Source organism: Mobula hypostoma, chromosome 16 (genome assembly GCF_963921235.1).
Source record: "Mobula hypostoma chromosome 16, sMobHyp1.1, whole genome shotgun sequence".
In the NCBI taxonomy this organism is placed as follows: domain Eukaryota; kingdom Metazoa; phylum Chordata; class Chondrichthyes; order Myliobatiformes; family Myliobatidae; genus Mobula; species Mobula hypostoma.
In genome coordinates, this window is record NC_086112.1 from 6,311,263 (window position 1) to 6,333,071 (window position 21,809).

General features: G+C 43.1%; 1 protein-coding gene across 1 annotated transcript in view; it reads right to left on the reverse strand.

Moving 5' to 3' along the window:
- Positions 1-21,809, reverse strand: part of adgrv1 (adhesion G protein-coupled receptor V1) — a 514,329-nt gene that overhangs the window by 440,259 nt on the left and 52,261 nt on the right. The window contains exons 9-12 of the mRNA XM_063069242.1: positions 20,960-21,136; positions 19,220-19,443; positions 3,944-4,070; positions 1,152-1,337 (exon numbers count right to left, since the gene is read on the reverse strand). Coding sequence (XP_062925312.1) covers positions 1,152-1,337; positions 3,944-4,070; positions 19,220-19,443; positions 20,960-21,136 — 714 coding nt within the window. The remainder of the gene's footprint in view (positions 1-1,151; positions 1,338-3,943; positions 4,071-19,219; positions 19,444-20,959; positions 21,137-21,809) is intronic.

A 21,809-nucleotide genomic window follows, 5' to 3' on the forward strand; every position in this document is an offset into this window, starting at 1 on the left:
GGGCAATGTGGAGGGAAGGGACAGATTGATCTTGGAATAGGTTAAAAATTCAGTAGCACATTGTCAGCCAAAGGGCCTGTACTGTACTATTCCATGTTCTATGGTCTGTTTGACAACAAGGGTTGCCAAAATTGTGAAGTTCCTCAGCAAGTGAGATGGGATGGATAAAATATAGGTTGTAGCCAATTTATAGCCAATATCTGACTGTTACTGAAGCACTGATATTGTGAAAAATCCACCAAAATGGATTCTACTTTCCTGGTAGCAAGGTCTGCGGTTAAACAACAAGATTTTACAGAAGAATTTAACTGAAAGACAATTACATTGACAATTTTTATGTTTGCACTTAACCCCATTGTAAACCATTTTGAACTACATTGTATGAAACATGCTCTGAAAGGTCATTATCAATATTACCTATCTTCATCTTTCTCCATTTACTCATTGTAACACCCAAGTTTTGAGAACTTACTTGTGTACAAGAAAGTTCTTATTTTATTATTTGTTATTTAATTTTTTAAATTTATACTTTACTTCTTATGGTCTGTTAATTTATTTGTGGTAATACTACTTCATGTTATGTGTGTGAGTTACATGAACTGTGCTGTGCACCTTGGTTGGCAGGAGCATTGTTTCATTCGGCAGTGTACATGCGTACAGTTGAGTAACAATAAACTCGAACTCGAACAAATTGGTCATCATGTTTCTTTTGGCTGCATTTGAAAAGGCTCCAGTGGCCTACAGTAATTTGAGGAGATCTTAAGTTGTAAAAGGAACTATATACAGTAAATATACAGCTCCTTTATATAAGTTAATACACTGCTCACTTCCAATATAGCACAGTATCTGCATAACAGGAATAACATCTAATTATTCCAGAAAATCTTCCAATGCAGTATCATCAAATTTCCAAGAGCTCCAGATTATTTTAATTTAACTATACTGTCCTAGAGCTCTTGGTGTTAGCAAAGCTTAAATCAATGCATTCAGCACGGTAAGGGTTTCAAAGAAATATTCAGATTTAAATGTATCTAATCACTTCAACAGAATAGTCTTTCATTTGATGTTTACTTCTGAAATTATCATGAACAAATCTACGCATCAAAATATTTTCTTTAAACGTTTTAGGTCGAAGTAGCTCCAAATCTTACCTCTGGAATGCTATCCTGCCTTGCCAGCAATGTTATTGCTACTTCTCTTTCACCAGGACTGAACTCAACAACTCCCGTATTCCCATAGAACTCAAAGGACTGTGCAGGTTCTACGACATAGCGCAAGAACTGTCTCACGAGTGTGCCGTGGTATCGTACAATCTTGAGTTCAAAGGCAACGCCTTCCTGTGAAAAAAGTCATTCACTTAAATCATCATCATTATGTGCTGTGTCACATGATGTGGGTGATCATGTGGTCATTGACTACGATTGTACTTAACAATTTTTCTTAAACAGATGTGGTTTGTCATTGCCTTCTTCTGGGCAGTGTCTTTGCAAGATGGGTGAGACCCCAGCCATTATCAATAATCTTCAGAGACTGTCTGCCTGGTGTCAATGGTCCTATAACCAGGATCTGATCTGCACCAGCTGCTCATACGACCATCCAACACCTGCTCCCATCACTTCACGTGACCCTGATCGGGTGGGGGTGCTGCACCTTACCCAAGGGTGACCCGCAGGCTACCGGAGGGAAGGAGCACCTTACACCTCCTTTGATAGAGATGTATCTCAACCCCATCACCCATCACTTAACTCAACTGACTTATTCACATCTGAAGAAAAAATAAACAAACTCAAATGTTGAAGGAACTCAGCAGGTCAGGCAGCATCTACAGAGAGGAAGAAAGGATTGACATTTTGGGCCGAGACCCTTCAACATATCAAATTAAGGAACTGGAGCTGCAGCTTGATAACCTTTGGCTCAGACAGGAGAATGAGATGACTCAGAATCAGGTTTATTATCACTGGCATGTGACGTGAAATTTGTTAACTTAGCAGCAGCAGTTCAATGCAATACATAATCTAGCAGAGAGGGAAAAAAATAAATAAAATAATAATAATAAATAAACAAGTAAATCAATTATGTACATTGAATAGCTATTTTTTTAAAGTGCAAAAACAGAAATACTGTATATTTTTTTAAAAAGTGAGGTAGTGCCCAAAGATTCAATGTCCATTTAGGAATCGGATGGCAGAGGGGAAGAAGCTGTTCCTGAATCGTTCAGTGTGTGCCCTCAGGCTTCTGTACCTCCTACCTGATGGTACAGTGACAAAAGGGCATGCCTTGGGTGCTGGAGGTCCTTAATAATAGACGCTGCCTTTCTGAGACACTGCTCCCTAAAGATGTCCTGGGTATTTTGTAGGCTAGTGCCCAAGATGGAGCTGACTAGATTTACAACCTTCTGCAGCTTCTTTCGGTCCTGTGCAGTAGCCCCTCCATACCAGACAGTGATGCAGCCTGTCAGAATGCTCTCCACGGTACAACTATAGAAGTTTTTGAGTGTATTTGTTGACGTGCCAAATCTCTTCAAATTCCTAATGAAGTATAGCCGCTGTCTTGCCTTCTTGCCTTCTTTATAACTACATCGATATGTTGGGACCAGGTTAGATCCTCAGAGATCCTGACACCCAGGAACTTGAAGCTGCTCACTCTCTCTACTTCTGATCCCTCTATGAGGATTGGTACGTGTTCCTTCCTCTTACCCTTCCTGATGTCCACAATCAGCTCTTTCGTCTTACTGACGTTGAGTGCCAGGTTGTTGCTGCAGCACCACTCCACTAGTTGGCATATCTCACTCCTGTATGCCCTCTCATCGCCACCTGAGATTCTACCAACAATGGTTGTATCATCAGCAAATTTATAGACGGTATTTGAGCTGCGCCTAGCCACACAGTCATGTGTGTATAGAGAGTAGAGCAGTGGGCTAAGCTCACACGATGATAGATAGGAGCTACAGGGATGCAGCTAAGTTGCAGGAGGCAGGTACCTGGGTGACTGTCAGAAGAGGGAAAGTGCACGGGCAGCCAGTGCAAAGCACCACTGTGGTCGCTCCCCTCAAAAAGAAGTACACCTCTCTAAATACTGTTGTGGGGATGACCTACCAGGGGAAGCCGCGGCAATTGGGTCTCTGGAACCGAGTCTGGCACTGTGGCTCAGAAGGGAAGAGGGAGAAGAAGACTGCCGTAGTGATAGGGGAATCCATAGTTAGAGAGCAGACAGGAGATTCTGTTGGTATGATAGAGACACCCAGACGGTATGTTGCCTCCTAGGTACCAGGGTTGGGGATTTCTTTGATTGGGTCCACGGCATTCTAAAGGCAGAGGGTGTGCAGCCAGAGAGTTGTCATGCAAAATTTCCCCTGATGGAAACCATGCTCACTTTTTCCTGTTTTAGCATGTGCCTCCAAGTACCTCGAAAGGTCACTCTTGACAATCAACTCCAGCATATTCCCAACCACTGAATTCAGGCTAACTGGCCTAATATGTCCTTCCTCTGCCTCCCTCGTTAAAGAGTGGAGTGTCATATGCACTTTCCCAGTCCTTCAGAACCATTTCAGAATTTGTAATTTGCCTACAACAAGAATTTTTGGCATCATTTTTCCAGAGTCACCTCAAAGAGGACCACAACCTTGTCATGGCTTAGAGGCTTGCGTGTCTCAATGACCCAGAGGGTTATGTTGGTTGGAGTCAGGGCTTTATGCTTTGGCTCTCGGTACGGTTACCCATGCCAAACAGGTCAAAGGGTAAAGGACAGACAAAGGGCAGAGGTCCTCCAGGTTCAGGGGTTCAGCTCAGAGTTAACAATCCTGACTGGTAAAACAAACCTGTTACTGAAACAGCAATGAAGTTCCCTCTACATCTGAGTGGCCAAGGACAGACACATGGAGGACCTTCACTGTTACCCTAATGCCAGCAGAGTAACGGACAATTTTTTAAAAATCCAGACTCACATGCACAAAATATGGTCCTCTCGTCTGTGAAGAAAATTCAAATATTCCACCTGGTTCGTCATTTTGTAAAATAACTATTTTTCTCTTGATGAAATTTGATTTCATAATCTGATTTTCTGGGTCAGCCCTGCAAATTGAAATAAAAATGTCAACATCGATAATTACCATAGTTTCACAGAACACAATCACACGCCTTCAAACAGCAGGAAAAGATATTTTAACCATATCCAATTTTAATTTTATAAACTGAGTTATGTATATTTTTGAAAGCAAGAGCCTCATGCAGACAGAAGTGATAGAAAGCACGTTTTCAGTGCAAATCAAACTCAAAAGGTGAATTTTCTCCAAAAATGAATACACAGCAAACATATCCACATATTTATTTGTTCAGCTGTACAGAATCTTGATGCAACAGCCATTAAAAAGCAAATTATCAAGCAAATTCAGACAGAACAAGCAATTAAAAATTAATATACTAAATCATTAAAACATTTTGTTTCAAAACCTAATGCTTCTTCTCTGAGCGGTAAAAGTTTGTGAGATGTTGCATTTGTGACCAAAAGACATAGGAGTAATATAAGCCTCTTCGGCCCATCAATTCTGTTCCGCCATTCCATCATGGCTGATTTATTATCCCTCTCATCCCCATTCTCCTGCCTTCTCCCCATAACCTCTGATGCCCTTACTAATCAAGAACCTATCAACCTCCATTTTAAATATGCCCAATGACTTGGCCTCCACAGCCACCTGTGGCAATGAATTCCACCGATTCACCACTCTCTAGCTAAAGAAATTCCTCATCTCTGTTCTAAATGGACATCCCTCTATTCTGAGGCTGTGTCCCCTAGTCCTAAGCTCCTCCACTATAGGAAACATCCTCTGCACATCCACTCAGCCTAGGCCTTTCAGTATTTGATAGGTTTCAGAGAGATCCGCCTTATTCTTCTAAACTCCAGAACGGACAGGGTTAGAGCTATCAAGTGTTCTTCATATGCCAACCCTTTCACTCACATAGAATACTTTGTCGTTTCCAAACTGGTAAAAAAAAACACATTGTGTATCCCGGTTCTGATAAAGGTCATTCTAACTGCCCACTTTAGCCAATGTCAAAGACCGTGTGGTGGCTCCCTGCGCATCGGCTTCCCCACGTTAAATGCACAAACATCCTCCATTAAGGGAATCCAATCTAACATCCCAGATTATGTGCAGCGGTGATCGGCAAGTGGTGAAGAGGGCAGGATCGTGAGGTCTGGATATGGATCCCTAGATCAGCCTCAACAGCCAGCCAAAGACCCACCAATAGACCACCCCCTAGACAGGGGCTTCCAGCCTGGGGTCCACAGACCTCTTGGTTCATGGTAGGGGTCTGTGGAGTAAAAAAACGTACTGGGAACCCCTGCCCAGGGAAGGCATCATACTTGACTCAAGTGATCGTACTATGACAGCAGAAGAAAAATTAGTATTCATTTTAATTTATTTCTAACATTTTATTTGTGCAATTGTCAATGCAAAATGCAAATAGTCAATGTAAAGAAGGTTACTTGAAATAAAACCGTTCAAAGTATAAAATCACATTCAGCATCTAAGTGAGTCTTGGTATTAATTGTTAATAAATAGTTAAACAATTAAATAAATAGGAAGCATCCTAGTTATTTTAACTAGCTACCTCATATCTTAAGGTACCAGTAACTTAACACATCCTTAATTGGAGTCATGCTACATGCAAACCAAAGATGTGTGCAATAGATATAATCAAATATTTGCACAAAATCTGATCAACAGAACTCACTCTACTTACCCAAAGTATACTACAAATCTTTCTGTCTCTACCCTGCAGACACAGATTGGTAAGTAATGTGAGACACTTTAATCAGAAATTTTAGACGACCAAATGAAGGGTTTTCTTGGTTTGTAACATGGCAGAGCATGCACGTTACGATGACAGTACTTGCTTCCTGACAGATGCATTTTGTTTATTTCCCACTGAACACACACAAAATGCTGGAGGAACTCAGTAGGTCAGGCAGCAACACCAGGAAGTCTGCAGATGCTGGAAATTCAAGCAACACACATCAAAGTTGCTGGTGAACACAGCAGGCCAGGCAGCATCTATGGTAGTGAATAAACAGTCGACACTTTGAGCCAAGATCCTTCAACGGGACCGGAAAGGAAGGGGGAAGACGCTGGAATATAAAGGTGGGGGGAGGGAAGGAGGACATGCTGGAAATGCATCCCTGTGAGTAACCAAGATGTCAAAATCATCAACTGAAAAGGTGATTGAGGTGTCTCTCTCCCCATCCTCCCCCTTTTCAGGGCATATATCAGAGGTACTGCGTATGCAGTGTCTCCAGCATTGTCAAAGACCCTTTCATCCTTCCCACCATCTCTTTGACCTCTTACCGTTAGGCATAAGTACCTCAGCATAAGAACCAGAACTGTCAAGCTGTGCAACAGCTTCTTCCCCCAGGCTGTTGGACTTTTGAACACCCTGCTGCCACCAAGCTCACATGTATACCCTGTCTAAATGTCCTGCCACTCCCCCCGCCCACCACAATCCATTCCCAGCTCACAGACACACTCACCGGCACTAGGCCCTTTTCATCTTTTATTCCTGCTGTTTCACATATTTATACCACTGCATGTTTTATTATAATAGTGTGAGTAACTGTCAACCTGTCCATCTTCAGACCATGCCAGTCAGGGATCTGTGCTAATATTATTTTGTGACTCTATGTGCTGGATTGTAACTATGGTTTTTATGTGTTGTGTTGTGTGTGACTAGGTGTACTGTGATTAGCACGGCTGTATTTGCAGTTTGTCATCTTTTGCACATTGGTTGTTTGTCCAGTTGGGTATTGTCTTTCATTGCTTCTGTGATATTTCTTGGATTTACTGTGAATGCCCACAAGAAAATGAATCTCAGGGTTCTATATGGTGAATATATTTACCTTTGATAATAAATATACCTCAAACATTGAACTTTTGAACTTTGAAATGCAGTTTTTAAAATCACTCAGGAAGGTTTGCCTTGATCTTTATTTCACTTTTACCCTGTAACCTACACTTCCTTCTTCAGCAATAACCAAAAATCCTCTTTCATTATCGGGCCATTAATCTAATCAACAGATAGATAGATCCATTATTCCAGGAATTTGAGCACATTTGAGCCATGTATGAAAGATTCTGCTGTCCAAATTGAGATCAAACTATTGAATTTGGACCTCTCTGCTCAGTAACCATATGTTTTCCTCTTCAGTGATTAGTCACACCATGTTGTTCGTCCATCGTTGACGTCGATGAGGACCTCAACACCATTATGATGGTGTCGAGACTAGCGCGTGATTTGGATTTAAGTGAGGGAGAGTTGCACAGCGTCAGTCTCACTCTCTCTTCCCAATTCCCATCTGGATCCAGTGGCAAGACAGAGTCACACCATACCTCTTAAATCAATCCATAACAATTTGTGCATCATGATTCACAGCAATTTACCAATTATGAACTCGCACCTGTAGTTTACCTGCACTGAACTCTCTCTGCAGCTGTTCTACTTCATTATGCATTGGTATTGTTTTAGACACAAGAGATTCTGCAGATGCTGGAAATCCAGAGCAACACACGCAAAATGCTGGAGCAACTCAGCAGGTCAGGAAGCTGAGTTAAAGTCAACATTTCAGGCCAAGACCCCTCCTTAGGACTGGAAATGAAGGGGAGAAGATGCCAGAATAAAAAGCTTGTGGGAGGGGAAGGAGAACAAGCTAGAAGGTGATAGGTGAAACCAGGTGGTGGGGTAAGGTAAAAGACTGGAAATGAAGGAATCTGATCAGAGAGGAAGGTGGACCACAGGAGAAAGGGAACAAGGAGTGCCACCAGAGGGAGGTGATAGGCAGATGAGAAAAAGAGGTAAGAGGCCAGAGTGGGGAAATGAATAAATGGGAAGGGGGAGGGGAAAAAGTTACAAGGAGAAATCGATGTTAAGACCATCAGATTGGAGGCTACCTAGAAAGCATGTAGGATGTTGCTCCTCCAACCTGAGGGTGGCCTCACTGTGGTAGGAGGAGGCCATGTCAGGATGGGAATTAAAATGTCATAGTCATAGTCATACTTTATTAATCCTGGGGGAAATTGGTTTTCGTTACAGTTGCCCCATAAATAATAAATAGTAATAGAACCATAAATAGTTAAATAGTAATATGTAAATTATGCCAGTAAATTATGAAATAAATCCAGGACCAGCCTATTGGCTCAGGGTGTCTGACCCTCCAAGGGAGGAATTGTAAAGTTTGATGGCCACAGGCAGGAATGACTTCCTATGACGCTCTGTGTTGCATCTCGGTGGAATGAGTCTCTGGCTGAATGTACTCCTGTCCCCAACCAGTCCATTATGTAGTGGATGGGAGACATTGACCAAGATGGCATGCAACTTAGACAGCATCCTCTTTTCAGACACCACCGTCAGAGAGTCCAGTTCCATCCCCACAACATCACTGGCCTTACGAATGAGTTTGTTGATTCTGTTGGTGTCTGCCACCCTCAGCCTGCTGCCCCAGCACACAACAGCAAACATGATAGCACTGGCCACCACAGACTCGTAGAACATCCTCAGCATCGTCCGGCAGATGTTAAAGGACCTCAGTCTCCTCAGGAAATAGAGACGGCTCTGGCCCTTCTTGTAGACAGCCTCAGTGTACTTTGACCAGTTCAGTTTATTGTCAATTCGTATCCCCAGGTATTTGTAATCCTCCATCATATCCACACTGACCCCCTGGATGGCAACAGGGGTCACCGGTACCTTAGCTCTCCTCAGGTCTACCACCAGTATGATTGGCCGACAAGTCACAACAGGAATGGGGATAGGAATTAAAATGATTGGCCGACAAGTCACAACAGGAATGGGATAGGAATTAAAATGATTGGCCGACAAGTCACAACAGGAGTGGGGATAGGAATTAAAATGATTGGCCGACATGTCACAACAGGAGTGGGGATAGGAATTAACATGATTGGCCGACATGTCACAACAGGAATGGGGATAGGAATTAAAATGATTGGCTGACAAGTCACAATAGGAATGGGGATAGGAATTAAAATGATTGGCCGACAAGTCACAACAGGAATGGGGATAGGAATTAAAATGATTGGCCGACAAGTCACAACAGGAATGGGGATAGGAATTAAAATGATTGGCTGACAAGTCACAACAGGAATGGGGATAGGAATTAAAATGATTGGCCGACAAGTCACAACAGGAATGGGGATAGGAATTAAAATGATTGGCCGACATGTCAGAACAGGAATGGGGATAGGAATTAAAATGATTGGCTGACATGTCAGAACGGGAACGGTGATACGAATTTAAATGGTTGGGCATCAGAAAATTCTGGGAAGTTTTTATTATTTTACTTTGTTCCATCTCAGTGCACTGTGTAATGAATTGATCAGTGTAAACAGTATGGAAGCTTTTTACTGTACCTGTGACAGGAATAAATCAATCCCAATTATTTGGTGGAAGTAGTAACTGTGATTTTAAAGTGTTTTTTTTATTTATCTCTGAGGCACTTGTGAGCATTTCAGACACAAATAAAAAGACTGCCTAGGCAGCCTAATGCTGGTCATGTTGCCTCTACAGAGAGGACAAGAGGCTCCTGCTGAAACAAGCTCTTTCAGCGCCACACAACACGAATGCCAGCAGCAGAAATGCATCGTTCATACAGCCAAATTTCTGCCAACTGCACGCCTACAGACAATTCAACACTGCAACAGCCTTGGAGGAATTTCAATCAGGATTAAACGGTATAACTTTGTTCTCCAAATTAAGATTGACATTTTATTACTACTCATTAAGTGAGCAAAGCAATGAAAACTTGCAATACAGAATATAGGATGACAACTTTTTTGTTGCAAATTATAAAAAGTTACATTTATAATTTAATGGGACGTTAATGTCCCCTGTACTTCAAAAATCTAATTATATCAACAAGTATGAATCATGTGTGACCAGTATTATCGTGTATGAAGTGCCATTAATGTTATACTGTTAACTTTTTAACTTGTATCATAAATGCACCTTGTTATTTGTTAATTTATTTGTGGTAATATTACTTTATGTGTTGTTTATGAGTTTAATGTACTGCACTGTGCACCTTGGTCCAGAGGAACAGATTTGTTTGACAGTATACATGTGTATGGTTGAATGCTAAAAACTGAACTTGAACTTGGAGGCCATTGGTAAAATGCAGGCAGTGTTAATTTATCTTAATACTCCATGAGCACATCTACATGAAACATTGTTGCAGAAAAGCACCATCCATCATCAGGGACCCCCACCACCCAGGCCATGCTCTCTTCTCGCTGCTGCCATCAGGAAGGTGGTACGGGAGCGTCAGGACTCACACCACCAGGCTCAGGAACATCTATTACCCTTCAACCATCAGGCTCCTGAACCAGAGGGGATAACTTCTCTTCGTCATTGAAATGTTCCCACTATCTATTGACTCACTTTCAAGGAATTGTCATCTCATGTTCTGAATATTTATTGCTTATTTATTATTATTATTATTTCTTTCTTTTTGTATTTGCACAGCTTGTTGAATTTTGCATGCTGGCTGAGTGCCGAAGCTGATAGAGTCTTTCACTGATTCAATTGTGGTTATTATTCTTAAGGGTTTACACAGCATACCCACAAGAAAATGAACCTCGGGGTTGTATACGGTGATATACAAGTACCTCGATAATAAATTTAGTTTGAACTTTGAAATGCCGGGCTGTTATTAATTTGACGTGATGCAATATTTTATATTCACACATTATAGTATCCAGAAAGCTGAACAAAGCTCTAACAGGTTCATCCTGTGATTGCCAGCAGAAGTGGTGGATACAATTGAATTGAATTGAAATGAGCAGACTTTATTATTTATACCCTTCATATACATGAGGAGTAAAAATCTTTGTTATGTCTCTGTCTAAATGCTCAATGTGCAATTTATAATAAATAGTATGTACAACAATGTAACATAGAAATACAGTTGCATCAGCATGAATTAAGCAGTCTGATGGCCTGGTGGAAGAAGCTGTCCCGGAGCCTGTTGGTCCAGGATTTTATGCTGCGGTACCAAATCCCAGATGATAGCAGCTGGAATAATTTGTGGTTGGGGTAACTCGGGACCCCAATGATCCTTCGGGCCCTTTTTACACACCTGTCTCTGTAAATATCCTGAATCATGGGAAGTTCACATCCGCAGATGTGCTGGGCTGTCCGCACCACTCTCTGCGGAGTCCTGTGATTTCCCATACCAGGCAGTGATGCAGCCAGTTAAGATGCTCTCAATTGTGCCCCTGTAAAAAGTTCTTCGGATTTGGGGACCCATACCAAACTTCTTCAACTCTCTGGGGTGAAAGAGGCACTGTTGTGCCTTTTTCACCACACAGCTGGTGTGTACAGACCACGTGAGGTCGTCGGTGACGTTTATGCCAAGGAACTTAAAGCTGTTCATCTTTTCAACCCCACATCCATTGATACCAATAAGGGTTAGCCTGTCTCCATTCCTCCTGTAGTCCACAATCAGCTCCTTTGTTCTTGCAACATTGAGGGAGAGGTTTTTTTTCTTGACACCACTGTGTCAGTGATGACTTCTCTGTAGGTTGCCCCATTATTGTTTGAAATTAGGACAATCAGTGTAGTATGGTAAACAAATTTAATTAGCAAATTGGAGCTGTGGGTGGTGACATAGTCATGGGTACACAGAAATTAAAGGAAGGGGCTTAGTACACAGCCCTGAGGGGCACCTGTGTTGAGTGTCAGAGGGACAGAGGTGAGGGAGCCCACTCTTACCACTTGCTGGCGATCTGACAGGAAGTCCAGGATCCAGCTACACAAGGCAGGATGAAGGCCAAGGTCTCTGAGCTACTTGTCCAGCCTGGAGAGAATTATGGTATTGAATGCTTAACTGTAGTCCAAGAACAGCATTCCCACATAAGTAGCCTTCTTCTCCAGATGTGTAAGGACGGAGTGTAGAACTGTGGCTATTGCATCATCTGTCGATCGGTTGCGTCGGTAGGTGAATTGTAGGGGGTCCAGTGTGGGTGGTAGCAAGCTGCAGATGTAGTCCTTGACCAGCCTCTCAAAGCATTCGCTTATTATTGAGCTGAGTGTGACAGGACGCCAGTCGTTCAGACATGCTACCTTGGTGTTTTTAGGTAGAGGAACAATGGTGGATATTTTGAAGCAGGAGGGCACTCTACACTGGGAGAGGGAGAGATTAAAAATATCTGTAAACACACCAGGCAGTTGTGCCGCGCACACTCTGAGTACCCACCCTGGGATGCCGACCAGTCCCACAGCCTTGCGACGGTCCACTCATTAGAAACACCTGCACACTTCACCATCAGAGATGACCAAGCTGCAGTTTGCATCAGCTGTAGGTCTTCACAGGGGCTCGGTGTTGGCAACATCGAATCGAGCGTAAAAATGATTTAGCTCATCTGGCAGAAAGGCAATGATATTAGAAACTCCCCTGTGTTAGGCTTTGAAGTCTGCGATGGTGTGCAGACCTTGCCATAAGCTGCGTGTTTGTTGGTGGAGAGTTGTGTCTGGATCTTGTCCCTGTATTGTTGTTTTGCTGCCTTGATGATTTTATGTAGATCGTAGCTGCATTTCTTGAGTTCCTTTTGGTCACTGGCAACGTAAGCTCTGCGTGGCGCAGTAAATGCTGCTGGCACGGAACTGCTGATCCAGGGTTTCTGGGTTGGATAGATCCAGACCAATTTCTGGGTGACAACATCCTTGATGCATTTCCAGATGAAATTCGTGACCCCTTCCACGAACTCGGAGACATCCTCATCATGGAAGACATTCCAGTTGACATCATCAAAGCAGGCCTGTAGCATGGACACCAATTGGTCGGACCAAGAGTGGATGGTTTTAACTACAGCCGCCTCTCGTTTCATCTTCTGCCTGTACCTTGGCAACAGCAAGATGGAGAAGTGATCCGATTTTCCAAATGCGGGTGGGGGGGGGGAACGCGGAGAAGCACTTTGTAAACATTGCAGAAGGGAGAGTAGCAGTGGTCAAGTATGCTATCTCCCCATGTGCTCACCTGGATATGTTGACAAAACTTCGGAGAGACTTTGGTTAGCGACACTCTATTAAAGTCACTGGCAACGATGAAGGCAGCCTCCAGGGTGCTGATGGCCTCGTACAGCTCCTTGAGAGCCAGGTCAGTATCAGCCTGCAGTGGAATATACACTGCTGTGTTGATAACAGCCATGAACTCCCTAGGCAGCCAGAAAGGTCTTCGTAGCAGCACCAGGTACTCCAGATCGGGGGATCAAAAGAATTTGAGGGCATGCACGTTCCGGAGGCATGCACATTCCGGGGGCTCACAGCCAGGGTAATTGACCATGAAGCATACCCCACCTCCTTTACTCTTCCCAGAGAGATTTTAAAACCTGTCTGCCCCGAACAGGGAGAACCAAGAGGGCTCGATGGCATGATCCAGTTTCTCATCTGTCAGCCAGGTCTCCACGAAGCACAAAACATTACATTCCTTTGTTTCCTGCTGCCTGTGTCAAAGAATTCAACAGAAATTCCTCCTTATCTCCATTTTATTCTGAGGCTGTGTCCTCTGGTCTTAGACTCTCCCACCACAGGGAACATCTTCCCCACATCCACTCTATCAAGGCCTTTCAACATTGGATAGGTTTCAATGAGGTCACCCCTCATTCTTCTGAACTCTAGTGAATACATGCCCAGAGCCATCAAAAACTCTTCATATGACAAGCTATTGAAACCTGGATTCATTTTCGTGAAACTCCTTTGAACCCTCTCCAATTTCACCACATCCCTTCTCAGATAAGGTGCCCAAAATTGTTCAAAATACTTCGTGAGGCCTCACCAGTGCTTGATAAAGTCTCAAATTACATCTTCACTTTTATATTCTAGTCCTCTCGAAATGAATCCTAACATTGCATTTGCCTTCCTCACCACAGACTCAACCTCCAAATTAACCTTTAGGGAATCCTGCTTAAGGACTCCCAAGTCCCCTTCACCTCAGTTTTTTGTATTTTCTCTCCAGTTAGAACATAGTCAACCCTTTCTACATCTACCAAAGTGCATGACCATACACTTCCCAACATTGTATTTCATCTGCCATTTCTTTGCCCATTCTCCTAATCTGTCCAAGTCCTTCTGTAGCTTCTCTACTTCCTCAAAACTACCTGCCCCTCCACCTATCTTCATATCGTCTGTCAAATTTACAAAGCCATCAATTCCATCATCCAAATTCATCGGCATATAAAATAAAAAGAATCGGTCACAACACAGACCCTGTGGAACACCACTAGTCTTTGGCAGCCAACCAGAAAAGGCTCCCTTTATTCCCACTCTTTGCCTTCTGCCAATCAGCCACTGCTTTATCCATGCTAGTTCTCTGATCAATTCTGGTTCATTGCACAACACCCAGTCCAGAATAGCGGATCCCCTCATGGGCTCAACCACGAGTTGCTCTAAAAAGCTATCTCATAGGCACTCCTTGTAATCCACCACCAACCTGATTTTCCCAACCTACCTGCATATTGAAGACCCCCATGACTATTGTAACATTGCCCTTTTGACATGCATTTTCTATCCCCTGCTGTAATTTGTAGGCCACATCCTTACTACTTTTTGGAGGTCTGTATACAACTCCCATCAGGGTGTTTTTTTAACCCTTGCAGTTCCTTCATTCTATCCACAATGATTTAACACCTTCCGCTCCTATGTCACCACTTTCTAATGATTTTATTTCATTTTTTACCAACAGAGCAATGCTCTGCCTTCCTGCCTGTCCTTTTGAAACAACATGTATCCTTGGACATTAAGCAAGGAAGCATCGAACGCCAGGATCTGAGTTTTGGAGACATTTTCCCAGAAACAGAATGATTCTTAAACACAAAATAACCTGCAGATGTTGGGGTCAAAGCAACACTCACAACACGCTAGAGGAACTCAGCAGGTCGGGCAGCATCCGTGGAAAAGATCGGTTGACGTTCCGGGCCGGAACCTGACGAAGGGTTCCGGCCCGAAACGTCGATCGATCTTTTCCACGGATGCTGCCCGACCTGCTGAGTTCCTCCAGCGTGTTGTGAGTGTTACAGAATGATTCTTTGTGGCTATATAGGGCCAGGTGGTTAACACAAATAATTGTCAAAAATACATTATAAAAGACCAACAAATTCAAGATGGTAAATGAAGAAAAACCAGAAACAATCCAACCCATTACAGGATCCTGTATCAGTTTAACTCAATCTGATTACTTACACAGACACAATCAAGTGGCAAACATCATGCCTCAAAATCTTGTTTTAAAATACAAACTCATAAATGAAATCATACCTTACTATAAATACAATCTTGATCCAGTTTTAGAGTCAGAACACCACAAATTATATTACAACTGATTTGCTATTACAGATAGGACAATCTATAACAACTGTTTGGATATAATAATACTGGACAAACGAGCAAGATACAGCCATTCCAAACACACATAACATACAGAAATCAAAAGTGAAAAACACTGGAAATATGCTGAATTAAAAGAGGAAATTGAAAGACCATGGAACATGAACAGGAAATACATTGTTCTGATAGTAATATCTCCAACTGGTATCATCCCAAAGGCACTACACAATAGCATTCAACAATTAGGGCCACACATCAATATCTATGTAAATCTTGAGAAAGCCACAATACAAAACACCACTAGAATGGTCTGAAAGTTCACAGCAACTGACAAATGGGCGTCCTTGGCTATGCCCGTACCTCAGGTGTTACCAAGTTGAGCAGAGAAAAAATAAATAATAATAATAAATAAGCAATAAATAACAAGAATATGAGATGAAGAGTCCATGAAAGTGGGTCCATAGTTTGTGTAAACAGTTCAGTGAAATTGAGTGAAGTTATCCCTCCAAGAACCTGATAGTTGAGGGGTAATAACTGTTCCTGAACTTGGCGGTGTGAACCCTGAAGCTCCTGTACCTTCATCCTGATGGTAGCAATGAGAAGAGAGCATGACCTGGGTGCTAGGGGTCCCTGATGCTGGATGCTGCTTTCCTGTGACAACAGTCCATTTAGATGTGCTCACTGGTGAGGAGGGCTTCGCCCATGATGGACGGGGAGGTATCTACTACTTTTGTCGGATTTTCCATTCAAAGGCATTGGTGTTTCCATACCAGGCTGTGGTGCAGCCAGTCAATATGCTCTCCAGCACACATCTGTAGAAGTTTGTCGAAGTTTTAAATGACATGCCTAATCTTCACCAACTTCTTAGGAAGCAGAAGACTGTTGTTGTGCTTCCTTCATAATGGCATTTACTTGCTGACCCAGGACAGGTCCTCAGAAATGTTAACGTTGAGGAATTTAAAGTTTCTGACCCTCTACACCTCTGTTCCCCCCAATGACAGCTGGCTCATGGACCTCTGGTTTTTCTCGTCCTGAAGTCACTAATCAGTCTTGCTGACATGGAGAGAGGTTGTTATTGTGGCACCACTCAGCCAGATTTTCAACCTCCCTCCAATAAGTTAACTCTCCACCACCTTTGATTTAGGCTATGACTCTGGTGTCATCAGCAAATTTAAATATGGCATTGGAGCTGTGCTTGGCCATACAGTTATACAGTAAAGCCAGTACAGTAGGAGGCGAAGCACACAGCCTTGTGGTGCACCTGTGCTGATGGAGATTGTGCAGAGATGTTGCCGCCAATCAAAACTGACTGGGGTCTGCCAGTGAGGAAATCAAGGATCCAATAGCACAAGGAGGTATGGAAGCCAAGGTCTTGAAGCTTAGTGATTAGTTTGCTGGAGGGTTTCACCACTGTGGATGATAGTCACTGAGGCAGGTCACCACTGACACCAGCATAATTGAAGCCTGCTTGAAGCAGATGGGTAGCTCAGACTCCCAAAGTGAGAGGTTAAAGATTTCAGTGAACACACACTAGCCAACTGATCAGCACAGGTCATTGGTACTCGGCCAGGTACCCCATCTGGGCTGGGTGCTTTCCAAGGGTTCACCCTCCTGGAGGGAGCTCTCACATTGGCCTCAGAATCTGAAATCACAGAGCCACCGGGGGCTATGGGAATTCGTGATCGTTCCTCCTTGTTTTGACAGTCAAAGTGAGCATAGAAGGCATTAAATTCATCTAGAAGCAGAGCCCTGCTGTTACCTGTGGCGCTTGATTTCACTCGGCAAGAGGTGATAGCATTCAAGCCCTGCCACAGCTGTTGAACATAGTTCATTGATTCAAGTTTATTCCAGAACAGTCACTTTGGCTGTGAGAAGGCTTTCTGGAGATCATGCATGGCCCTTTTCTAACTTGCTCGGTCACCAGACGTGGCAGAGGCCTCCACGGTAGCACAGCTGTTAGCACAACGCTGTTACATCTCGAGCGTTGGAATTCAGAGTTCAACTCAGGCATACTCTGGAAGAAGGTCTGTACGTTCTTCCCGTGAGCACACAGGTTTGCAGTTTTCTCCCACAGTCCAAACTTACTGCTTAGTCGATTATAAATTGTCCTGTGATTAGGCTGGGTTTCAATCGGGGTTCCTGGGCAGTGTGGTTTGTTGGGGCAGAAGGGCTTGTTCCACACTGTATCTCTAAATAAAATAAATACATTATGTGAATGTACCCAGCTGGAAGGAATGCGGAGTAGAGATTCAAGATTCAAGAATGTCTATTGTCTTTTGTCAATGATGATGATGACGACATCGGCTCAGACCTGACAGGCCAGCGTTGGGCATTTTCATGCCTTACAAGGCGCAGTTCGAAAGGCTGTGTGGGGCGACACTTCTCGCACAGACATTTCACAGTATTATTTTACGAGGCCGAGTTGCGAGCTCGACATCAACCTGGCGCGGATGGAGAGCGCGTACGGGGGTAGTCTGTCACTGGATCGAACTCGAGAACCTCCGTTCTCGAGCCCGGCACTGCTCTCACTGCTCCACCAGCCAACTTCCTTCAGTACAGGAGTATAAAGGAGAACACATTGATTGTTAGTCCGGATCTGATGCAGCATTAAAAGAAACACAATAAGCATAAAGAACAAAATTTAAAAAAACAAAAACAATAAATATAAATATAAAAGCAATCCTATAAAACACAACGTACAAGTAAATGCCATGTACATAGACCGCTTACATGTATGTAAAGTGATGCAGGGTGATGTGTATGCAATAGCGGTGGAGGTCATGTTGTAGATTAATGGATGGACGTGTTGATCAGCCTCATTGCTTGGAGAAATTAACTGTTGTTGAGCCTGGTGGTCCTGGCGTGGATGCTACATAGCCTCCTCCCTGATGGGAGTGGGACAAACAATCCACGATCAGGATGGATTGGATCCTTCACAATGTAACTGGTCTTTTCCGGCACCTTTGGTTTACATGTCCTTCATTACGGGTAGCTGGTCTTGGTGATGCATTGGGCAGTTTTAACTACCCGTTGCGGAGACATCCTGTCTGTCCGTCTGTTTCAAAAATAGCCTGTAGAGATAGCTTCTAATTCCCCAGTGAGATCATCAGAAACAGATATGCTGTGCTGTCTTCTACACAAAGTCACTTTAAGACCATAAGACATAGAAGCAGAATTAGGCACTCTGACTAATCGTCTGCTCCGCCGTTCCATCATGGCTGATTTATTATACCTCTCAACCCATTCTCCTGCCTTCCCCCCATAACCTTAGATTCCCTAACTAATCAAGAACCTATAAACCTTCACTTTAGATATACTCAATGACTTTGCCTCCACAACCGTCCATGGCAATGAAATCCATGGATTCACTACCCTCTGGATAAAGAAATTCCTGCTAATCTCTGTTTTAAATGGCTGTCCCTCTATCTTAGACTTCCTCTGCACATAGGGATTGCAATACCAACTGGGTGGAAAAAACTCAACAAATAAACCTATCACTAAAGTACAAGACATAAACGCAAGAAAGTTTGCAGATGCTGGAAGTCCAAAGCAACACACACAAAATGCTGGAGGAATTCCTGAAGAACCTAGGACTTCAGGAATTCCACCTTAAGTCCTGATGAAGGGTCTCAGTCTTCAATGTTGACTGTTAATCATTTCCATAGATGCTGCCTGACCTGCTGATTTCCTCCAGCATTTAGTATGTGTTACTAAAGCACACAGAAGTATTCAAATTGTCATATTCAAATTACTCATGTTCTTGGGCATAAGTCAGAGTCAATTAACTTTTCTGAACCAATTGCTGCATGAAGCAATACTCAAATTACAGATACGCGTACCTGTCTAAAGAGATAATCACAGTCTCATTTAATTCGGGCAGATCATCAGGTTTTACTGTGATGTTGACTGTCACGTTGCTTTGGCCTGATGAGAATTGAACAGAACCATTGAACGGGCTGAGGTCATCAACCCCGATGTTGTCACGATTCACACCAGTGGGCTCCAAATGCCAGAAAACCTCTGCAGAGCCGTCAGTTCCATCACGTAGCAAAGCAATATAGATCTGAAACCATGTCACATAATATAATCAGATATAATCAGCCACAGTTGATCTATCCTGTATCTTCCGAACTGCCCCCAGAAACTCCTATTGTCCTTGCTAGTGTCTCCTTTCAACCAACTTTGGCCAGCTCCTCTTTCATGTCTCTGTAATTCCCATTACTCCACTATAATACATCAGACTTTAGTTTTCCCCTCTCAAGCTATCATGATGATGATCACTTTTCCCCTAAAGGTTCCTTTACCTTAAGCTCCTTAATCAAATCCGGTTCATTTCACAACATCCAATCCAGAGCTGCCTTTCCCCAAATGGGCTAGAGTAGGTTAGTGTAGGTTAAAAGGTCAGCAAATCATTGTGGGCCGAGGGGCTCGTCCATGTTCTATCGTTAATTCCTCTCCTTAATCTCTTTTTTTCTCCCTTACAAGGTGGTTGGGGTTCTAGCAAGGTCCTGATCTGCAACAGCACTCAGACTACAGTTTCTTTTACAGTGGGTGAATTCCATTTCTTGGCGCTCGCCGGCCGACCATTTTCTGACATTCTCCAAGATTTAGAATTTTTAGAACTTTATTTCTTAGACCCATCTTGCAACATGATGGAATAAAAATCTTTTGTCACTATGTACAAGAAATAAGGAAGGGAAATGTATGAGAATATTGCCCAAACACTAAGATTGTATACATCATTGTTTTGTATGCATGTATGTACAGTCAGGTATGCAATCAGATCAAAGTGTATTGATAAATTTGATGGCCTGGTGAAAGAAGCTCCTGGCCTTAATGCTGCAGTACCATTTGCCAGACGGAAACAGTTGAAACAGTTTGTGGTTGGGGTGGCTAGAGTTTGTGGTTGAGATGGTGCGTCTGGGGTGCGGCCCTGCATGGCCCTGCAGACAACCGATTCTAGGCCAGTGTTGCCGACGGAGGCGTTGCAAGAGAAGAAACATCGCTCGATGGTGGAGAAAGTTTGCTGCCAATTATTGAGTCAGTGAATCTTGGAATAAAGAGCAACGTGGCAGACTGTAACATCGTAACAGTGACTGTTAGTCTCCCCTTTCACTGTGAAATGAGTGACATCTCTCTGTCCCTTGTTAGTGAGAGAGAGAGAGAGAGAGAGAGAGAGCCTGTGGTATGATGAACTGTCGGGTAAACAATAGTTTTTGTTGACTGCAGATCATGTTCTCTCTTTGGGGGCTTTGCTGTTGCTTGGTGGGTGGTGGGCACTGACGCTTTTTGCCGAAATGGGCGGGGAAGAGGGGGAGAGAAAGCTTTGGGGTTCTAATGTGTTTCTGTCATTCATTCTTTTGGGGTTCTGTTTTATGCGTATGTCTGTGAAGACAAGCATTTCAGGTTGTATACTGTAAACATTCTCTGATAATAAATGGAACCATTTGAACTTTTGCATTAATTTTGCCAAAGTGTACCTCAAAGCTTCCCGCTTTAAAATCCATTTGTCAATTCTGCCCCAATCTCTTTTACAGATTCCAACCCAGGCAACAAAAAACATATCTAGCTCCACATACCTGACCGTCAGACGAGTTCTCTGGCTCATAGACAAAGAGAGTTTCATTGCTGCTAAACCCAACTTCTCCATTTGCCAACTCAGGAGTGATCATTAGTGAGACCATCAGCACATCGGCAAGCCTGGGGCTCAATGAAGGAACGGGGGTTAGGATGTTTATGAGTTCCACCGTCTCCAGCTGGAAGAATTAACAAAACTTGTCAGAGTTTTGTGTTATATATTACAATGTACAATCATATCCAGCATAACAGTAGCATAGTCATAGTCATACTTCATTGATCCTGGGGGAAACTGGTTTTTGTTAGTTGCACCATAAATAATAAATAGTAATAGAAATAGTAATAGTAATATTACTATTAGTAAATAGTAATAGTCATGGAAATAATAAATAATAATAGCATAGTAATAGAAGAATAGTAATAAATAGTTAAATAGTAATATGTAAATTATGCCAGTAAATTATGAAATAAGTCCAGGACCAGCCTAATGGCTCAGGGTGTCTGACCCTCCAGGGGAGGAGTTGTAAAGTTTGATGGCCACAGGCAGGAATGACTTCCTATGACGCTCTGTGCCACATCTTGGAGGAATGAGTCTCTGGCTGAATGTACTCCTGTGCCCACCCAGTACATTATGTAGTGGATGGGAGACATTGTCCAAGATGGCATGCAACTTGGACAGCATCCTCTTTTCAGACACCACCGTCAGAGAGTCCAGTTCCATCCCCACAACATCACTGGCCTTACGAATGAGTTTGTTGATTCTGTTGGTGTCTGCTACTCTCAGCCTGCTGCCCCAGCACACAACAGCAAACATGATAGCACTGGCCACCACAGACTCGTAGAACATCCTCA